The sequence below is a fragment of the Myotis lucifugus genome, unplaced genomic scaffold, assembly GCF_000147115.1.
Source record: "Myotis lucifugus unplaced genomic scaffold, Myoluc2.0 scaffold_134, whole genome shotgun sequence".
NCBI classification, from domain to species: Eukaryota; Metazoa; Chordata; class Mammalia; order Chiroptera; family Vespertilionidae; genus Myotis; species Myotis lucifugus.
Genome location: NW_005871182.1, coordinates 2,662,041 through 2,684,007, shown reverse-complemented (window position 1 = coordinate 2,684,007; position 21,967 = coordinate 2,662,041). Strand labels below are relative to the sequence as shown.

At 45.9% G+C, this 21,967-nt stretch overlaps 1 protein-coding gene across 1 annotated transcript in view; it reads right to left on the bottom strand.

The window, feature by feature from the left end:
- Positions 1-1,123: 1,123 nt before the first annotated feature.
- Positions 1,124-21,967, bottom strand: part of LOC106698080 (latent-transforming growth factor beta-binding protein 1-like) — a 43,700-nt gene continuing 22,856 nt past the window's right edge. The window contains exons 3-4 of the mRNA XM_023758614.1: positions 2,837-3,134; positions 1,124-1,397 (exon numbers count right to left, since the gene is read on the bottom strand). Coding sequence (XP_023614382.1) covers positions 1,304-1,397; positions 2,837-3,102 — 360 coding nt within the window. The 5' untranslated portion in view covers positions 3,103-3,134 and the 3' untranslated portion in view covers positions 1,124-1,303. The remainder of the gene's footprint in view (positions 1,398-2,836; positions 3,135-21,967) is intronic.

Genomic DNA, 21,967 nt, shown 5'->3' with positions numbered 1-21,967 from the left:
GAACTGGATCTTGTGCATCTTAATACTCCCTGCAGTGCCCAAGTAACAGGGCAACCTATGAAAGGTTTTCCAGAAATTATCAGGACTGGTTAGTATCTCAGGCCATCTCTTCTCCTTACCCAAAAGCACCCAGTAGACATGGCGTCTCTGAAGCACATTATCTAGAGGCATACCTGGGAAACAGGGCAGGCCTGGTCCCCCAAATGGTGTGATGCAATGCCGTGGCTCACACAAACTTGCTGGTTTCCTGGTGTATGTAAAAGTTATGCTTGCAATATACTGTAGCCTATTAAGTATGCAATAAATAGCATTCTGTCTAAAAAATGTACATGCCTTACTTTAAAAATTCTTTATTGCTAAAAAATACTAACCACCATTGAGCCTGTTGGGGAAATGGCACCAACAGACTCACTCAACACAGGGTCGCCACAAACTTTCAATTGGTGTAAAAAAAAAAAAAAAAACCACAAAAAACCGCAATATCTGAGGGGCGCAATAAACCAAGGTTCAATAAAAGGGAGCACAATAAAACAAGGTATGCCCACAATGACTTCTATTTTTCTCAACTGCCAAGTTAGAGTTGAAACCTTAGCCTCCTCTTTGACTCACAACATTCTTGTCCAAATTATACCGCTGTTACCAAAAAAAGAAAAAAGAAAAAGTTTGCTCCTTTATTTGACGTCTGACATATGGTTCTCACTAACAACCCATACATACATATCACAGAGGGTCACAGTCTAACAGTGGATGGTGCTATTCAAGATGAATGATGTCGCTTGTAAATGACTTCACAGTTTATGTAAGTAACGACGCTGGAAAAAAATAATTGCCGTGCACAGCAATCTGACTCTGAGTGCCAAGGCATAGTTCAACGCAGAACGGTTTTGGAGATCCAGAACAATGCTGGGAGATGCCTCAGTGTGATATAACCGAAGCTTTACATCACTTCAAGGACACAGTTACATTCGTGTTCTGGCACCAAACAGCACCACAATCCTTTACAGAAGGGGTCAGCAAACCACAGCTCATGGGCCAAAAAGCTGGCCCACGGCCTATACGCTAAGAATGATTTTTGCATTTTCAAAGGGTTGAGGGGAGGGAAAAAAAATCAAAAGAAGAATGATATTGGGTGACATGTGAAATTTATATGACATTCAAATTTCCATAGCCATAAATAAAGTTTTATTGGAGCGGTCACACGTTCATTTCGGCATCGTCTGTGGCTGATGCTGCGTTATGACGACAGAACCGAGGAGCTGCGACAGAAACCGTATGTCCCCCAACGCCCAAGAGATCTGAGCCTTCACAGAAGAAGTTGGCCCCCCTCCACTTCAGGGCGTGGATGCTGGGTCCTGCTGCCTCCACTCACAGCCTCCTGCTTATTCTCCCTAGTCTGCCTGCATTTTAATCCAAACACTTATTATTATTAATTATTATTATTATGGCCTTGAACAAGTTACTTAACCACACTGCACCTCATTGTCCTCATCTGTAAGTGGGGTTAATAACAGTGCCTACCACTTGGGGTCATTGTAAGTTGTAAGTTAATAATATACACAAAGCATTTGAAACAGTACCTGGCTAAGTCACTAAGTATTAGTTAGGAAAGCTGTTACTAAGTACTAATTATAACTACTATTCCTTCTTGCTGAGAGTTGCAGGATATAAATATTTTCCAAATAAAATGCTCCCCATGTGGTTAGATTTCAAACTAGCCCCACCCCCAATCTACTTATCACGGCAGAAGTGAAGTGGGAGACAATAAGAAATGAGAGAAAAAATGAAGAAAACCAGAAAGAAGAGGACTGAGGAGGGAATAAAAAGAGAAAGAACAAGTTAGAAGGACCCCACTCCGCGGGGACAGTAGGTGGCCTCTTCAAACGGGAAGTATAAATTAGGGTAATTTCACCCATAGGAGCAGACTGAATAATGCCTGCGGGCGGACTGGATCCTAAGCACCACGTGGACCCTGTTCCTAGGGGGGAGAAAACACTGGAAATTCCAAGCTTACAAATGCACTCCTGGGTCAAGCCCGAGCTTAAGCTGAGGACTTCCTGTATTTTACATTCCTAGGCAAATGACAAGTGATAGTTGCGGTCAATCCTGCGTCTTGTTATCCACGCGGAGCAGCTAATTAAAAGGCACCGATCTGCACCAGGGTCCCGGGCAGCCGAGACGCACTCCCCGTGCGACACAGAGGGGCACCGGGAGACCGGCCTTGATCCAGGGTCTCATCCTGTTCAGAACAGCACTTCCCAACGCTCAGAAAAGGCCTCGTCCCCATAAATAGAACACAAGCTCATTCCCCAAAGACGCTCCTGCACGGCAGCTGGCGGGTGCACTTCACCTGCTCCTGAGGCCGGGACATTCCCTTCCCGAGGCCTCGCTTCCATCGGAATACCTTCTCTGTACAGAGTGGGGTCCCTACCTTCTCCGTGCAGCTTTAAAAATCACACTATGTCTCTTTCAAATTATTATTTCAAAACTCGAGAGCACTCCCTCCCCAAAACAAGGATTTTTAAACTCACAGCTCCACCATAATCAAACAATTCTCTCTCCTATTCCCTTCCACCCCGGCTCCCTGTAATCTCTGCTCCTGCTCTGGTCTGTGCTTAGAGTAAAGCTTCCCTGCAGAGGCTAAACGCACACATCGAGTATTTCTCAGAGACGTGGAGTGTGAGCATAACATGTGAAACCTTAAGGAAAAGGAAGACAGACATTACTATGCAAGTGCTTGCTGCACACTGTGCAGGGAAAGGAGAGTGGTTTAAAGCGTGATTCGTCTAAGAGAGTAATTAAGATGCCCCCGGGCCGGAGGCAAGTTCAAAACACTCACTGAGAATGTATCTGCTGGGCGAGTCCCACGGACGGCTTGGGCTTGAGGGTCAAGGTCATCTGGGCCACGGGGCTGACCCTTGGGAGGGTGTCTGCCTTCTTCGATGAAGTGCGCTTCGATGCTTGCTCAGGAGGGACCCAGGAGGCCGCAGCCCCGGGACCCTGCCCTGCAAACACTGGCGATGAGGTGTCCTGGGCGGCTGTCATCTCACAGGCTTTGCCCTTGGTCCCTGGTTTGCACACACAGAGTTGAGGCCGGAGACACATCCCTCCATTCTGGCACGGTGGCACACAGCTGGCTGCAGAAACATAACAGGAAACACATTGGAAGGAAAGCATTACAGACTTTACGAATTCTTCCGAAGGCTTAGCAGCAGCATCCATCAATAGTCACCAATAAAATGAAACCCTACTTAAAGATGTGAAGATGATGAAGGTAGTGATGGCAGCTAATGTTTATTAACATCTTTCTATGTGTCGGGCACTGTTCTACTACATATCAACAAATTTGCCCGGCCAGCGTAGCTCAGTGGTTGAGTGTTGACCTATGAACCAAGAGGTCATGGTTCGATTCCCCGTCAGGGCACCTCCCTGGGTTTCGGGCTCCATCCCCAGTGTGGGGCATGCAGGAGGCAGCCGATCAATGATTCTCTCTCATCATTGATGTTTCACTCTCTCTCCTTCTCCCTTCCTCTCTAAAATCAATAAAAATGTATTTTTTAAAAATTTTAATCCCCAAGCAACCGTTTTAGTAGATATTTTATTCTGCCCATTGTACTGATGAAGGAGTTTTATAGCTGCCAAAGGTCACACAATGATTAGTAGAGGGAGGAGCTGGGGTTTTTATCCAAGCGAAGTAGCTGCCGAGCCATCATTCTCATCACTTTACTCTAGCTGCCTCTCAGAAATGCATCAGAAACTTAGAAAACTTATGAAAACGCTCTGCCCTTCTTTCTAAACGGTGCCCTGTGGCGTCAGTTTAAACTTTAGGCATCCAGATAAGACTTGGCAAAGTAACAAAAGCCCACGCCCAACCACAGCCCCCTCAAAAAGTGCTCCAGACTTCATCTTGCAGGAGCCACCAGAGCTCAGAGACAATCTTTCAGAAATGGGGTCCAGCCACTTTTTTTTTACGTGAGAGAAATTCAAGATTTAAAAGGTTGAGAGTCGCCCAATATACATTTTTATGCATTCGCCAGTGCACTGTCCATCATCCCTAATTTCATAATGAAAGACAACCCAACAGAAACATCTCCTACTTTCGAGGATGTGTGTACTTTGCATCACCAGGCTTGTGGCCAAGCAGAGTTTTAAAGTCAGGAGGGCTCTTTGTCTCCGGCACAGTAATTGGATTTTATCGGTCCCGTGGGAGTGCACATGTTACTAACATCAGTTTGATTAGGTTAATGTCATTGGCCTACAAACATCATTTCTTCAGCCCCTTCTTTATTTGTCCAAGTACAGGTGTGTATGCCAACCTTTGGCCATCAGTGCACCTTGGACTGAAACTCTTGGTCCTGAGGGAGACAAGACTAAATCTCCCTTAACATTCAATGCAAGATTCAGTCCACAGACAACTGTGAAGTGGGTGAGGGGTATGAGCCAGAGGAGGCTCAGTATGGAAGACGGAAAAGGCCTGAAACCTACTGATTTTCTTTAAAAGAGAGACGACACTCTTCCCATCTTTCTACAATATGAGTCCTATTAGTTATAGCAAATAATGACAAGAAATGAGTGTCAAGTGTCAGAACACTGAGCTGACAAATTTTCCAAAAGTTGAGAAGGCTTCTTAAAAAAGAAAAAGAGAAGAAAGAGGGAGAGGGAGAGGGAGGGGAGGGGGAGAGGGACAGAGAGAGGGGGAGGGAGAGAGAAGGGGAGGGAGAGAGAGGGGGAGGAAGGAGAGAGAGAGAGAGAGAGAGAGAGAGAGAGAGAGAGAGAGAGAGAGAGAGAAAGGAAGACAGACGCAGCCAGCTCCCTAGGTGACCCCTTGGGGCAAGTTAACCTTGGCCTCTGCACCTGTACATGTTTGGGGGCAGAGGGAGGGCAGTAGCTGCTTGTTCTAAAATGGTCCCCACGGGTCTTCCCATATGAGGCTTCTAGGATTCAAAGTCAAACACGATGCACTTCTGGAGTTCAGGATTCTCATTTATCAGCGCTTTCCTGGCGGGTAATCATCGGGTCCCTTCTGGGCCGTGGGTATTTATGGAATGTCCCTGAATGGAAACAGGCTCCACCCGGGGAGAACAGCAGCGGCCGAGAGCGAGGACTGGACTGGCTTCCACAGCCAGCTCTGCCAGAGAGCCCCTCGGGCACTTTCATGTGTGCATTCTCCTCATGCTTTCCATTAGAGCCGCGGTTCAGTTTAACATCTGAGAGTGATTTCCGCTTCTCCTCCCTCCCAAGGTGTAGCCTGCTAATCCCCCGGGGAGGCTGCCCAGACAGCGCAGCCTGCAGAAGCTGGTACCTGTGGAGGCCAAGGCCTAGAGTGTCCCCCCCCCCCCGTCCCCGCCCTGAGTGCCACTGAGAAGGCACAGTAAGACCTGTCCTTGGAGGACATGGAGGGATTACAAGTGAAAAAGGGCAGAGATTGTTCTTAACGCTTCAAATGCTGTATGTGGTAGGGGGACAGAGAAAGAATAATAAGAGAAAGAATTTAAACCACAAAAATTTTCTACTGGAAGAAAAAGAACATGGTATGTAATCGTGTGACTCTGCGCAAGACCTCCCTCTTGCAGTGAATTGTGAAAGGACAGTGAGGAGGAGGATTCGACCATTTCCTCTTCCCCCCACCCCACGAGGTTCCGGCAGCAGCCCCTTGGAGCAGGCAGGCAGAAGGGACAGGCTTGAACTGGGGGGCTTTGGGGGGGCAGATTCCCTAACTGCCAAGACAAGCCCCTCACCTGACATGAGAAGCAAAACTCATGTGCTGCAACCAGACTTCACCAAGCCCTCTCTCCGACCATACTTGGGCCTCAGGCAGCAGTGGTTCTCACACGGCACTTCTCAGCGTGTGGCGCCGGGACCAGCAGCAGCACCGCCTGGGAACACTTCCGAGGTGCCCTTTGTCGGCTGCTCCGTCCAGAACTGGAGCCCAGCAGTCTGACTGCCCTCCCGGTGGGTCCGACGCACACTCGAGTTTGCAAACCACTGACAGACAGCATTTAGAAGCACAGGCTTCCACCAGCCGATTTTTTTGAGGATTTCTATTTTTATCATGGCAAGTTTAGTGTTTGCACACTACCCGTGCTTTCATTGCATTGAATCCTTGCTGTGATAAAAGTGTTTGTTTTATGTGGCCCTTTTATGTTGAATGCAAAATATAAAAATAAATGTTTCACGGGACCAAATTCTCAAGATAAATATGGGTCCCTCCCAAGAGTTTAGACATATGGTCACCATCGACTTCATGGCCAGCGTAAACGTGTGCAGGCGTTTATGAGAACACTGCTATTCTGAGGTGTTGGGCTATGTGGAATATTACACATGCATATTACAGAAGTACTTTGAACATGCTGTTTCCACCATTTGATTCTGCATTTTCCTGGCCAGCTGTGGGTCAGCACCATGCGTCACCATTACATGAAGATCTTATCAGAGGGCTGGGAAGTGGGTCTCAGGCTCGGCTGCACCTTAGAATCAGCCGGGAGCTTTGAAAACTCTCAGAAACCCAGGCCTGAGATGGGCGAGAGGTGAGGAGAGCGGTGAGAAGGGGGAAGGGATTGAGATGTACAAACTGCCCGTTATGAAGACAGTCGCAGGAATGTAAAGCACAACACAGGGAATAGAGTCCATGATACTGTAATAACTACGTACGGTGTCAGATGGGTACTAGGTTTATCGAGGTGATCACTTCGTAAACTATATAAATGCCTGATCATCAGGTTGTGCACCTGAACTAATTATTACATGTCAACTGTCATTGAAAAATTTTTTACATTAAAAATAAAAAAACAAGGCCCAGGCCTAACGCCAGCAAACTGCATCAGAAACTCTGGGAGATGGAGCTCAGGCATCAGTATCTTTACTTTGTGTTACATCTCCCAGTGACTGCAACCGGCAGCCAAGCTTGAGAACCAATCGGTCAGGGAACAAAACCCTCATCCAGACTGCGGACAGACCAGTTTTCCTAAAATGTAGCTCTCTAGAATTTTCCCTCCTTCATTCAGCAACTTTCAGCACATTGTAGCTGCCCCTGAAATACATCGAGACCCTCTCCATCTAGCCCCACCTCACCCCCACCATCACTGGCCCCTCGCCCATCCCTGCAGAAGCTCCCCACTCACCTGCACACAGGTGACCCATCCTGAAGCAGGGCCCTTGGAGTTCTGCCCTTCTGAACCCGCACCCCCTTCCTATGAGGTCTTTCCCAAACGCCCCCCACCCACCGTGACCTTTATATCACCTGAACTTCTGTCCCATTTCATATGTGCTTTCACTTATTATTAAGCATCTTTTAACATGGTTCTCTTATTGCCCAACTGGATTCTAAACTGTGCAGTCAGACCATTGGCTTCTGCAGAACTTATATGCTCAAGGACGGGAGCCTGAACTTCACCTTGGCTGAATGACTGATGTGAATGTAGAGACACTCCTTTGCTAAGGATGCTGGGATGTCAGGACATCTGTAAAGGGAAGGTAACCAATCAATGGGCTCTTAATGCACTCCATAATAACGCCCGCACCTCCAGACTTAGTTTGCATGTTGTTGGATCAAAGAGTCTCCAAACCCTCCAAGATGTTTTAAAATCACAATTATGTTAAAATATACTCTGCTCATGTATAAGGAACGTCTGTAGTGGCATTTCACAGTATGCTTGTTAAAGAAAGTTCCAGAAGCTCAGGCCCCGTGGGTTCTAGAAGAACTCTGAAAGGGGGTCATTCTGAAACAACTGGTCAAGGACTGACAGAAGAGAATATAGCAATGGGCTGGGGGAGCGGTGACAAGCTACTGAACTTCCAGCACAAACACACATAAAGGGAATTCGCCCAAGAAGCTCAAGTGCAGTAGAAACAAGAAGAGCTTCTGAGAGATATTCCGCTTGTGAAAGGACTGTGGAGGGGGTCCCAACTCATAAAGCAGATAATCCAATGAAAGGACGCAAGATAAGCACGCTGAGTTCACCCTCTAACTACCCCCTCCATTCCAAACGCAACAGCGATTCTGAAAGGTGTTTGTTTTTAGGTTAAAAAGCTAGGTTTCCACGGTTGGCCAGGCTGGAATAACTGTTACCAAACAAGCCCTTTTTCCATAAACAACTAAAAGCATGGATGAAAGATACAAAACAGCTGTTGTCGAGCCCAAGACAACTAGCAAGTGAGGAAAGTGAACCCTGAGAGAAGGAAACCAAAGAGGTGAGCCCACGAGCACCCCGACCGCCTGCAGCAGGCACTTTGCAGACCGAGGCACCAGGAGGCACCGAACGGAAAACGGTGGAGTCCTGAGCTGAGACCTCAGGAGGCTGAGCGGGAGCCTGCAGGATGGGTGCTGGAGAGCTGAGACCTCAGGAGGCTGAGCTTCGGGAGCCTGTAGGGCGGGTGCTGGAGAGCTGAGACCTCAGGAGGCTGAGCTGCGGGAGCCTGCAGGGCGGGTGCTGGAGAGCAGAGACCTGCACACCCATAGCCTTGGGATCCCCCTGGAGCCTCCGCCCGACACTAAACACACAGGGCGAGGGCAATACATCTGCCTAAAGTGTTAGCAATGACTTAGGGAAACAGGAACTCATGTACTGCTCATGGGAATATATTTTATATCACCTCCGCAAAAGGCAATCTGGCAATACCTAGTAAGTTTCTAATGTGAAAACCCAGCAATTTCACTTACAGGCTTGTGGAGATATATGCAGGAATCTTCACTACACACCAATTATGTGGGAAAATACTGGCATTGATAGATAAATTCATAACTATGCTATATTCATTCATACAATGGAATACCATACAGCAGTTAAAACCATGAGGTGGATCTATACCTATCAAAATAGATGGACCCACCCTAGCCAGTTTGGCTCAGTGGATAGAGTGTCGGCCTGCAGACTGAAGGGTCCCAGGTTCACATGCCCTGGTTGTGGTCTCGATCCCCAGTAGGGGGCGTGCAGGAAGCAACCAATGATTCTCTCTCTTCATTGCTGTTTCTCTCTCCCTTTCCCTTCCTCTCTGAAATGAATTCAAATATGTGTGTGTGTGTGTGTGTGTGTGTGTACACATAAAATAGATGGATCCTGAAAAAATAACAATAACATTGCCTAAAATAAATCAATGTATATGATGTTATTTTATCATACTGTTACTTATGTGATCATATTATACCTGTCTGTGTCAATAAATGACATAAAACAATACTATTTGTTTTTATGGATACACAGGAAATCAGTAAAAGCATAAAATACAACTGGGTTCACACTAAGTTCATGTCAGTGATCACCTCAGGGAAGGAAGGGGAACAACAGTAAAGAAGGAAATAGGTCACTTTATGGGAATACTTTCCCTTTAAAAAAAAAAAAGATGGGTAGCAAATATGACAACAAGTAGACCTATATTAACTATGGGTAGTAGACACATAAGGGTTTACTGTTATATCCTTTGTACTTTTCTGTATATTTTTCAGTTTTTAAAAACCAAAATAATTTTTTAAAAACCCAACAAAGGCAACTGAGAACTGAAGGTAGTTAAACTTGTTCCTTAAGCACAGGGTGAAGGGGTGAAGACAAGGATGAGGTCAGTCAAGGTGGCAGAAATCGCCACCATGACAACCATGAACTCAATTTGCAAATACCGGGCTCGAAGAAAGCGGAGACCCCACATCAAGACCTGGGTGAGCAGGATAGGCAACAAAATCGGACTCCATCTATACCACCACGCTGGTCTCTGAAATCACTCCATCATCATTTGAAACAAATTCTCAGCTTTCGCCCCCAACAGTAAACACCCTCGGATCTGTCCACATGTGAATCCGACTCCAGTCTGACAAGCTGTTCCTAATGTTATTTAAACGCTCAGTGACTGTATTTTTAGGAAGTAACCCATGCCCTGAAGCCCAGGCTCTGCTGCTTTTACTTCTAAAAAAGTCGCTCCTGGTTATATTTAAAACCGTCCCAGCGCACACGGGCAAACAGTGTGACTCTCTGCCCCTTGCCTTTCTCTCTGAACAAGTTGCAGCATGCCCCCCGCATGTGTCCCGGGAGAGAGAGGAGGCTGACTGTGTCTCCTGTGATCACAGGCAGCAGGTGAGAAATTGCTTTGCTCTGCGTGTCTTCACAGTAATTCCCAGCTGCCCTCTGATGTCACTCAGTAACACTCAGTGATATCAGATCACAAGAAGCCCAGCATGAGGTCACAGTTAGGTCTGCTCTAACTCCGTCTGCTCTGTGTACCAAACCCAAATAACTGCTGTACTTTCCGTGTAAATGTATCTGGGCCAGCTTCCTCCAAAATCTCTAAAGAGCAAAGAATATTAGCATAACATCCCCATGCCTTTTCTCTCCAGCCTCGTGGGATAATGAAGAAGTCCACATCAGCGTGTTTTTTTAGGGAGGCGAACCAATCACCAATACACCTACTAACCCTTAGGGGATCTGACTGTTATGAAGAGTCATGTGAAACGCTTCAGGGGTGTGTGTGTGCTTGGATGGCTCTCCCCCTCCAAGGCAGGCTGTCATACAGCACAGGCTTTCTCCCCACCATTGACGTCCTACCCATTCCTTCCCTAATCTACGCTCAAGTGACAACTTAACCAAGCAGACAGGCAGGTGGTCGGACACAGCACACAGTCTACAGAACGCAAGGCGCAAGGCGGTGTGATGTCCTGGGCCCCACCTGCCTAGTTCCCCGGGAGCTGCGTTCTGGAAGGCGGAGGTTCTCAGAGCCTGAGCTCAGCAGGAGTGGCTTGTTACCCTGTGACTGGATTTAAAGTAGGGGATTCCCAGGGTCAAACACACTCCGCCCAAGGCCATCAATAACTGTGAAATCACTCACAGAACAGGACATAATTAAAAGTCATAAGTCATGTGAATGGAAAACCCACCCGCAGTTTTTCAGGGTTCGGATTTTGGTCTTATTACTGCCATTTTATGAAGTTGTTTTGTTTTGTTTTTTAAGCCAGTGGGGAAAAAAGGAAAAGAAAACAAAGCTAAAGATCTACAGTTTAGACTATATAAACATGTAATTAAAAATAGCAAAAATCCCCAGGCCAGGATTACTCAGTGGTTAGAGCAACTGCCCAATCACCTGAAGGGTCACGGATTCGATTCCCAGTCAAGGGCACACATCTGAGTTTTGGGTTCACTCCCTGCCCCGCCGGTCAGGGCACATGCAGGAGGCAACCAGTCCATGTGTCTCTTTCACATTGATGTTTCTCTCTCTCTCCTCCTCCCTCCCTCCCTTCCACTTTCTTTGAAAAGCAATGGAAAAAATATCCTCTGGTGAGGGTTTTAAAAAAATAATAAATAATAAATAGCAAAAGTAAGAAGAGAGAAAAAAAATAGAAAAAATTTTCAGAAAATGCTGTTATTTAGAAGTACTAATAAAAGTTGTCTTTAACAAATTAAAACCAAAATTGAAACAAAAAGATCAGAAATAGACAATTAAGACAAAAGAAAATGCAATTGGTAAATAAACTTGTGGGGTCATATCCAAATGAATTAAGTCATCCAAAGAAATGCAAACTCAAACATGAAGAAACAATATTATGGCTACTTAATTTTTTAAAAGACGTAAAATTATTAATACATACTGCTGCAAAGATGGTAACATAATGGTACACGCCTTTTAGAAAGCAGTTTAACAAAACGTTTCAAATATTTTAACAGCCTCATTTCTAGAAATGTATCCTAAGAGTCAAAAAAGGAAATATCTATGCACACATATGTCCAGCAGTGTTATTTATACCAATACGCATGCAAAAGAACCACACACGTTAGGTAAAGTTTGGTATTATAGCCATTCGAAATTAGAATTATAAAGTTGATACTAGTAAAGTGAATAAAAACACAAGGTTGCTATTCATTCATTAAGTCATTTATTAAACACCTCTAATAGTATAATTCCATCTTGTACACTAAGGTTAGTACATATGTATAACTATAATTTTTTGACAAATCCTGAGTTTTACAGACTGTGAACTATTATGCACATATAAGGTATTATTATAATTAACAGCTCTGTTGTTCATTGAGAGACCATGTATTTCTACATAATAACTCTAAAACCTTGCTATAATCCCATATTCTCTTCCTTCATTATTAAAACACTGAGCCCCTCCGACATGCTAGCCCTGTATCAAAAACTGTGGATGAAAAGATGAAAGAGACAAACTTCCCACTGTCAAAGAGATCTGAATCCAGTAGGGAAGACAGATAAATGTAGAAAAAAATCACCATACAGCTCTGTGTTGGAATGTAAAGGTATAGAGCAAATGAGAAATGAGGGGCCCTGATTGGGCAACTGACAGAGATTTGTGAATTATTATATCCAAGGGACCAAAAAGTATACAAGGAATTCCTAGAATTGTGTATTTCTTTGTGGAGCTATAGAAGCCCACCTGCCCAGGCTCACCTAGTGATGGAACCGCCCCCAGCTCTGTACCTGTGGGCCAGTTGTCAAGTTTAACCTGTGCCTCAGGTCTTCACTGAACAAAATGCTGAGCGACAGTTTTGCACTAGACATAGTCACATGCCTACAAACAGTGCTGCAGATGAAAAAGCACCATCTCTCCCCCATGGGTCTCACAGCCAGAGGGCTGATTATAATTACTCTAAGCGTTTCAGACAGAGAAGGGTGTGCTGTGCGGGCCCATCCCTGCGGAACTCTGGGTATTAGGAAAGACCTCCCTCCCTGAGATCATGAACTTAAGATCAGATCTGAATGCTGAGAGAAAGAAGTAACACATCAGCCTGGCCCCGGCGTGGACAGCCAGAAGTTAATGGTGAATCCCACCAAAAGCCATTAAGAAGCAAAATGCAATGGGCTCTACTGATTCACAAATGACATTTCCTAAGAGATCAGGTTCAGGGGAGTGGGGAAGGCATTACAGTATATTCATGAACATGTGTCCCCTGGTCCAGTATGACTGAATGTCACCTGCAGAGACACTGCCCTGGAAGTCAGGAATGAACCCCTGATGCCCATCCTCACCATGGCAACACCTGTTCTGGGTGTGCTAGTCGATGCAGTACTATATGGAAGACAGAGAGGCGTGCAGTGTCCATGGGTGCAGACTCTGTAAAGCCACTGGCCTTACTTCAGGAGTAAGCCAAGCATGACAAAACAGCCCTCCGGCCCCGAGTTTGACATGCTTGGAGTAAGCTCTAGAAACACTCAGGCCTATTGGTGTTTTATCGTTCCTAATCTAGGAGATTTTATATTCAAACTAGAGGCCCAGTGCACGAAATCGTGCACGGGTAGGGTCCCTAGGCCTAGCCTGCTATCAGGGCCATCTTCTGATCAGGGCCATCTTCTGCCGGCTCGACAGTCCCCAGTCCCACCCCGCCACCACCCATCCAGTTTGCCGTGGTTCCCCACTCGCCATGTAACAATCGGAGCCTGCTGGTAGAGCGGTCGTTCCAGTCGTTACACTTATGGTCGCTGGCCTTTTATTATATAGGATATGAGCACTGCAGTGTGACAATTAATATAGTGTACTAGTAAACACAGAAATATCCCACCCAGGAACAACAAGGAGCAGATGACAATCGTGGAATGTGGTACAGTCGTTGGAGACAATGTTTGTAAGACATTCTTAATGACACAGAATAACGCTCATGATGTAATGCCATGCTTGAAAACAGTCCCCACTCTCTCTGAAACTCATTCCAATCAGCCTTGGGACTACAGTTGACCAGGGAACTGATCATGTGGGAGTCACCAGTGACCTCTAGGCTGCCCACCCAGCGACCCTTCTCCCTCTTTGAACAAGAGTGGCGTGGATCCATCGGTCAGCCCCTCCCTCCTCCCCACTTCCTCCGTTTGGCTGAGAGGTCACACCTGACCTCACCATGGACCCTTTCTCGGTCTCCCTCTGGCTCTCCCTTCTCTTCCTGATCTCTAGATGTTGACATTTCCCAGGGCTGGCCTGGTCCTTGGGCCCTTGTCCTGGTGATCTCATTCAGTCTGTGCTTTGATGTCCACTGAGGCTGTGCCCACGTTTAGGTCTCAGGCCTGGACCTCCTTTCTGAACTCCAGATTCCCATGTCCAACTGCCTCCCCGTAGAGATCTAACAGGCTCTCAAAGTCAGCTCCTGTGGATTCCCCTCCCTGACCCCAAACTCCACAGCCTGCTCCTCCTAGCATCCACCCACTCGCAGCGCCCTGCCGTTCCCCCAGTTGCTCACCCAGTGTGTGAGGCTGCTAGGGCTGCTGTGACAAAATACCACATGCCTGGTGGCTTCAATAGCAGAAAGTCTTGTCTCCCAGTCCTGGAGGCTACAGGGGTCTAACATCGAGGTGTCGGAGGGGCTGGTTCCTTCCAAGGCCGTGGGAGAGAACCTGGCCATTCCTCTCTCCCAGCTTCCCACAGCCGCAGGCATTCCCTGGCTTCTGAAGCTGCTATCCCCGTGTCATCAGATGTGGTCCTCTATGTGGGGCTGTGACCAGACATCCTGTTCTTATACAGACACCAGTCATGTTGGATTAGCACCCCTTCCCTCCAGTATGACTTCTTCTTAACCAAGTCCATTGGCAATTACTCTAATTCTAAAGAAGGTTCTGTTCTGAGGCACTAGGGACTAAGACGTCAACATGTGAACTGGATTGTGGCAGTCGTATTTCAACCCATAACACCAAGTTATCACCATATTTGACTCTTCTTTTTCTCTTAGACCACACGTCCACTTCATCGCTGAATCCTCTTGGCTCTACCTTTAAAAATATCCTGAATCTAACCATGTCTTACCACCCCCCCCTCAAACCTTACTACCGGCTACTTTGTCCCCTAGAGTCAGTCCATTCTCACCAACAGCCAGAGGGGGCCTTTAGAACCAAGGTCAGATCACATCACTCCTCTGCTCTAAATCTTAAAGGTGTCCCTCTCGCCCAGTGGAATGCAAAGCCTTTATTTGCACAGCCTGCAGGTCTCTGCCACCCCTCCCCCGTCATATCCCAGCCCCTCTCAAACACCATCCCCCATCACACTGCCTTCCTTGCTAGTCCCAGGGCACAGCACACCTGCCAGGCCCTTGCCTGGCTGTTTGCTCCCACATATTCCCAGGGGAACACTGCCTTCCTCTCAGCCTCCCCCGTGACATTAGCTCCAGCAGTCTCTAAGCCTTGATTCCTTACTCTACCTTACTTTTCTTCAAAGCACTGATTCCTACCTAACATTATATACTTATCTACTCATTGTCTGTTTCTCCCACTAAAATAACAGTTCCACGGGAGAGAGACAATGTAGGTCACTGCTTTTACCCTGGGGCCTAGAATAATGTCTAGCTCACAGAAGATAATCAATAAATGAGTGCTGAATGAACACATGACTGAAGGCTAGAAGAAAAATACACTTAAATGCTAACGTGAAGTATTCACCTGTGAGTGGTGAAATTACACAAGTTATTAAATTTTTTGGTTTATGCTATATTATACTTTCCATGTTTTTCTAAAATGGCCTGTTATTACTTGGATAGTACAGCAAAAATCAACACTTTTCTTTTTGGAAAAGGTAGGTTAATTCACTTAAAGTCTAGTTTAAACATACTTAAATTTTTAAGGGCTGTAATTCCTACAATGTAAACAGAATGTGAGGCAGAGTACCAAGCACTAGACTTTATGATAACTGTACTATACTGGAACTGACATTATCTTTACTTTGAAACTTACTCTTAACGCACTGTGATTGGGTAATACGTCTAGCACTTTTATTAACATGGTTAATGTGTTTGAAAAGCTGACTTCTCTTATTTGCATCAACTAAAAATGTAAAACAAGAGAATCTCTTTCAAAAATCACAGCAATAAAAATGAATTTATCAGGCCGAAACAACCGCCAAATTGAGAACTGAGTCTCTGAAACTTGGATTAAAACAAAGGGAAGGAAAGAACTACAACTTTACTTTTTAAACTTTATTTTGATTAGGGAGTGTCACCTAGTGGTAAAGAAAGCACTTAAGCCAGGCAGCCCAAACCAAGCCCCAGCTCAGACACTGACGAGCTGTTTGCCCTTGGATATATTTCTATGACCTTTTTTTTGCATCTCAGTTTTCCCATCTGTAAAATGGGACCCATTTTTTAAAAACACAGAGGGCTTCTGTGTGGATTAAATGAATATATGCTAAGCACTTAGGACAGTGCCCGGTTCAGAATAGCCCTACACAGGTGTCAGCTATTATTATTATCCCGTGCCCCAGATTCACCCCACATCCATCCCACACATGCCTTAAAATAGCATTTAAGGAAGCTTTTGAGAAGCAGGTCCCAACTATATCTGGGGTAGAATTTTATTTCTACCAATGGAATTTCACATTTGCCTAAAATTGAATCAAACATCATAAGCTGCCTTTTTTCGTTCTTTCTTTCCCACACTTAGTCACCCAGAGCAAAGCTGGGGTGGGTGGCAACACAGGGACAGGGAGCCTCATTAAATTAACACAAAATATTGTGTGAAACTGTTCTCACATTCAAGACGCATATTTCCAAACGAATTTTCTTAACTGAATAAAGAATAATAGCTACATGAGTGAGACAGAGCCTTTAAAAACTACCCTTTGGTTTATTTTGACAGCATTCCTTAGGTAAACTAAGGGTATTGTGTGACCAGGGATGGGAATACCCTGGAAGACAAATGCTCGAAGCCGTGCCAAACCCTTTCCTTGCAAAAATAAAAATGCTTGCGAATGTCACTGAAGCCTGAGCCTCACTCACTGTGGGGCACAAACCTCTGACTGCCTGTGGACATGGTCCCAGTTACAGAGACCATAGTAATTAGGCTCTCGCCCCCAAAAGGACCAACAGCTGAAGCCTCACTGTGAAATGCAAGGTCATTCTTCTAAATCAGTGGTTCTCAACCTTCCTAATGCCGCGACCCTTTAATACAGTTCCTCATGTTGTGGTGACCCCCAATTTCATTGTTACAAATTGAACATAATTAAAGCATAGTGATTAATCACAAAAACAATATGTAATTATATATGTGTTTTCTGATGGTCTTAGGCGACCCCCAAAGGGGTCTCGACCCACAGGTTGAGAACCGCTGTTCTAAATGAAGCTGCCCGGCAGATGATGCTACCAGCAAACAATGAGTCTTGTGGCCATCAGCTCTCTGACTGTGGCACGAGATATGACCGTTTTCAGAACTGAAGCTGAAACCGAACCGTGGATGTCCAGGGTTCCTCAGAAAGCACTGAAAGGAACAAGCAAAGCTCTGTTTTCAAAACATGGATAGATGAAATTAAAACTGGTGAAATGGCTTTTCTCATTTCCGACAGCCTTCTGAATGGAGAAATTATTCCAGTAATACTGTGACTGTGGAGTGCTCCTTCTGTCCCTAGACTAGGCCTAGCTTCCCGTAGGCATTTAAATTTTTTACTTTATTGACCTCTGAGATCCCTTCTGTAATGTCTGATCATCGCAAAAGTAAAAAGTGTATCATCAGTAAACAAAGAACGTTAAATAATTATTAAGATCAGAAATTAACAAGAATTATTTTACTGCTAAAAAGTGTCAGCTTTAAAAATAAGTTATTTCTGTCTACAATACTATGCCAAACTTGCTAAATAATGGATAATGGTAACAGTGTTATTATGCCCAAATCCTTAATGTGTTTATGTTTTCCAAGAAAACAAATGGTCGTAAAAGTGTTTACAGATTTAATCCAAATAATTCTTTTTATTGTTCAAATACGCCATGAATAACTGACTTATTTTAATAGTAATTGTATTTGTCTCTGTTTTCTGACAAAGCAGACCTGCTAAATTTTCTGCTAATCAATTCTGGAAAAACATTAATTAGGAGAAATAAGAAGAAAATTTTACACAACGATTCTGAGAGTAGATATTTTAATAAAGCCATAAGAAAAATACCATAATCACGAATCTCTCATAGCTGCCTGTTTAACAGATTGTGCAGTAATTTACTCTCAAGCCACAATCCCCTGAAGGCCATATATTCCTGGTACCCATTTTTGTATTTTTCTTAGATTTCTTCCCACTATTTGTCATCATCAGCTCATACCATGATTCGGGGCAGGCTTCTGTGGATTGCGAATGAGGAACAACAAAAAAAAAGGGGGGTATTGTGGTTCTTGTTATCTCTAAAGATGTCCTCAAATAACCCCTCCCTCCCTATCAGTACATGCTCTCCTGCCATCAGAAGGTGGAGCTATGTTCAGTTCCCCCCACCCTGAATCTAAGCTGGGCCTGTGGCTGTTAAGCCAAGGAAATATCAGACGTACCATTCTGAGACCGATGAGCCCAGGCATTAAAAAGACCAGGAACAACAGTTCTTCCCTCTTGGAACCCAGCCACCAAGTTATGGGGAAGGGAGAGGCCCATGTGGGAGACAGCAGAAGCCCCCCTCCAACAGCCCTTACTGAGCTCCCAACCTGCAAAAACCAACATTGTCTTGCCAGGCATGTGAGTGTAAAGCTGCCCAAGCTGATGCCACATGGTAGAGAGGCAAGCCATCCCTGCTGAGCCCCGCCAAACTGCAAAATAAATGACAGTGTTTGTTTTAAGCTGCTGAACACTGGGGTCATTAGTCTTGCAGGAAGAGATAGCTGAGACCGTCTTCCAGAAGAGGAGTCACCATATCTCACTCCCCGGCTTCTGCTGATTCTGCCATGCTTAATCGCCTCGCATCGACACTTAAAACCGTGCTTGGGTGAGCAAGTCTTCAAAATAAAAATTTGCACAGACGTGATTCACAATCCCTTAAATCCTACGAAGCAGGGAGCACGCCCAGCACAGGCCTCCATGTCCATGCATTTTCTAGCACTGAATGGGATCAAAGACAAGACTAGCTTTCCAAAGATTTCCTGGCCAAGTCACCAAGCACAGGAAAATGCTCACCTCTGAGAATACTAGCCACAAGTGATTATTTTACAAATTTTATGTTTTATATATATATTTTACCACAATTTTTTTAAGTAATGCAATACACCAAGGAGAACAATGAATTGCACACTTTAAATGGGTGACGGATACAGTATATTACTTATCTATAATAATAAAAGCATAATATGCTAATTAGACCGGACAGCCAAACTGAGGCTGTGAGGGCCGAGGCAAGCTGCCATGGCTGTGACGGCTGAGAGAAGCCGCCTTGGCTGCAAGGGTCGAGCCCCCTTGCATGAATTTCGTGCCTTGGGCTTCTAGTATATCAATAAAGCAGTTTAAAACAAAATCACTGTGCCCATGTTAGGCAATTCCATCAGACAGCTTATCATAGAGCTCAAGAAAATCCATGACAACAGATGCACATAAGGTGGCCCAGCTGTGGCCAAAGCTGAAGTCACAGACTCTCAGAAAAAGCAGGACCTCTTCCAAGGATTAAAATTCCCCACAATCTCTCTGCCCAAGTCCAGCACCTTCAATAAAGATCTCCACCCACAAACAGCCCAGGCCACCTCTGAACAGCTCTGGCTTAAAAAGACTTTTCCTTATTGTGAGAGAACATCTGCCTTAGCTTCCATTCACTGACTCCCCTTTCCACAGTTTTGGAGGAAAGCGCTACCATCCCACCTGTGACTTCTTTTCCCCTGATTCAACTTACCCATCCCTGCAGCTCCTCCTGGTGTGGGCACTGTTTCTAGTTCCTCATCACCGGCTTGCCCGGCCCTGAGTATATTACAGTTTGTCCCAGTATGAGCTTGGGAGTGAGAATGCCTAGGACTAAATCCGAGTTCCATCACTTACTCGCTGCATGAGCTTTGCCTAGTTATTCAGCCCTTTTATAAGCGTCATTGTAACACCTGTACAATGGGGATGGTAGAAAGTCATCTCATCTTTTGGGGAGGAAGGGAGTTAAGTTAGTACCTAAGATGAAAGTCATCTACAGTCAAAATTACTCTGACAAAACCTACCTACGATGGCCAACATACTGTCTCTTAAAATGTCTTTCTGCATCTGCACAGGCCACCATTTCTTAGTTTAAACACCATCTCTCTCCCTTGGCCAAGCACACGGAGTCCTAACTCATTACGTGCATGAAGGACGCCATTCCACTCCAACATACCCCACCTCGAGGGTAAGCAACTAGCACAGGGCTTGGAGGACAGGAAACCCACCCACATCATTCGCTTTTATTATTCTACCTATCGTAATTCTAGGAGGGAAGCACAAGATCCAAGCTGACGTTTCAAAGGTGTCAGCCCTGTGTGGAATGGGGCGGACCTCCGAGTGGGACAGACCTCGGAGTGGGATGGTCTTTTCTTTCCTGTTGTCTTCTCCTTTCTTCAGGGCAGGAAAAAGAGGCTGGGAAATCCACCCGTGAGAGCAGAGACCCTGGCCCCACCCCTCCAGGGCACTCACTCCCAAACCCTGCCTGTCAGCGCTGTATTCAACTCACCTGGAAACACTCACCCTCGCTCGCTCTCAGGCGACTCCGGGCCCATCCTCACCCCCAAGAAAGGGGAAAGTGGTTTTGCCTGAGCCCACCCCACTGAACATTAAACACACCCCTTTTCTTTTCAGCAGCCCACAGACACCGGCCCCACCACCTGTGCGATGTAATCACGGTATTAGCTAAACGTCTGCATTTGTTCAAGAGTAGTTAGTGGTGTCACCCAGGTGCACTGTCCAAAACTGACATTAAATATTTTCCACCGCAGATGAGCCACTGCAGAAGAAGCTCAAGGGCAATTTTTGTGTTAATGGAACAATCGTTATAGTCATTTGCCTGGTCCAACCGCTCAACACCTGAGGGGGGTTTCCCACCAGTGACGGGTGATAACCTCCGACCCAGACGGCAGGGACCTCGAGCCTATCTGGTCCGCTTGGCCACTGGGAGGACACGGCTCACGCCCAGCTCTGGGCAAGACTATGGGACTCTAAGGAAGGCAGTCCTTCAAAAGATTATTTAACACAGAGCACTTCCATTCTTTATTACTTGTTGCAGGGAAGAGAACATATTTACCTTTCTGATAACCCGTGCTCCTCGACGGTTGGCCATACCCGCACCTGGCCAAGCCCTGGGCAATGAGAAGCCCTTGCCAATCCTTGTCACTGCCACACCCTTTGGGCAGGGTCTCTATGACCAGCAGCAAGGGGAACACTGTGCAGCCACTTTCCTGCAGCAACCTCTTTGCTGTAAATGGTCGTCAGCTTGGTGGGTGAGTCGAGCAAAACCTAATGAGTGTAAATGGAACTGGGCCATAACACACATTTACACTGAGTTCTTCATGCCACTGACTGTTTACTCTTTAAGCAGGACATTTCCTCTCCTCGTCTGCCTTTAACAACCAAGGAAAAGCTAGCCAATGAGAAAACTCATCCGACAGGAGAACTGGGCCCCAGGCGTATCCACATTCGTGAATCATAAGGCAGCGTGGTCCCTGGACAGAAGCAACAGCAGCAGCTGGGGTCTCCCTAGAAATGCAAGTTCTCGTGCCCCAGTTCAGACACGCAGAGCCCAGCAGCCTGTGCCTTAACAAGCAGGGAAAATTGTGGGAGCCACGGTCATATTTTAGAGTCACTAGGATCTATGCCAAGGGCATTTCTGGGGTGACAGGCTTTCCATTCACTCCAACGTAGTTTGGCGCCTGGGGGGAAAGGCAGAGTCAGGCAATCAGGATGGTGTAAGCATCGTGGGCCAGGTACGTGAGGCAGCTCGGGGATTGAAGGTCAAAGTGACAGGAATGATGGGTGGTCCTAAGACAGAGAAGCTGACCTGAACTGTGGCTTGGGAGGGGGAGAACAGTGCCACCTTCAAAGAGGTTGTACATCAATGGACAGCCGTGACTCATGTTCAAAATGTTACCAACAGGTGAGATCCTCTCCTTCAAATGCAGTTTTACAGTGAAAGGGACTTTACTATATGAAAACAGGGAAGAGCAGGGGGTGTTTGACCCCCGACCCGCCCCACACATACCTTTGCTTCTTCTCTTACCTCTCTCCCTTGAAAGCCCCTGATGTATGTGGGTGGAGCCTGGGGGTTTCTTGGAAGCACAATGGGAATGGACAGAACTGAGCAGGGGGACACTTTAAATCTCCTTA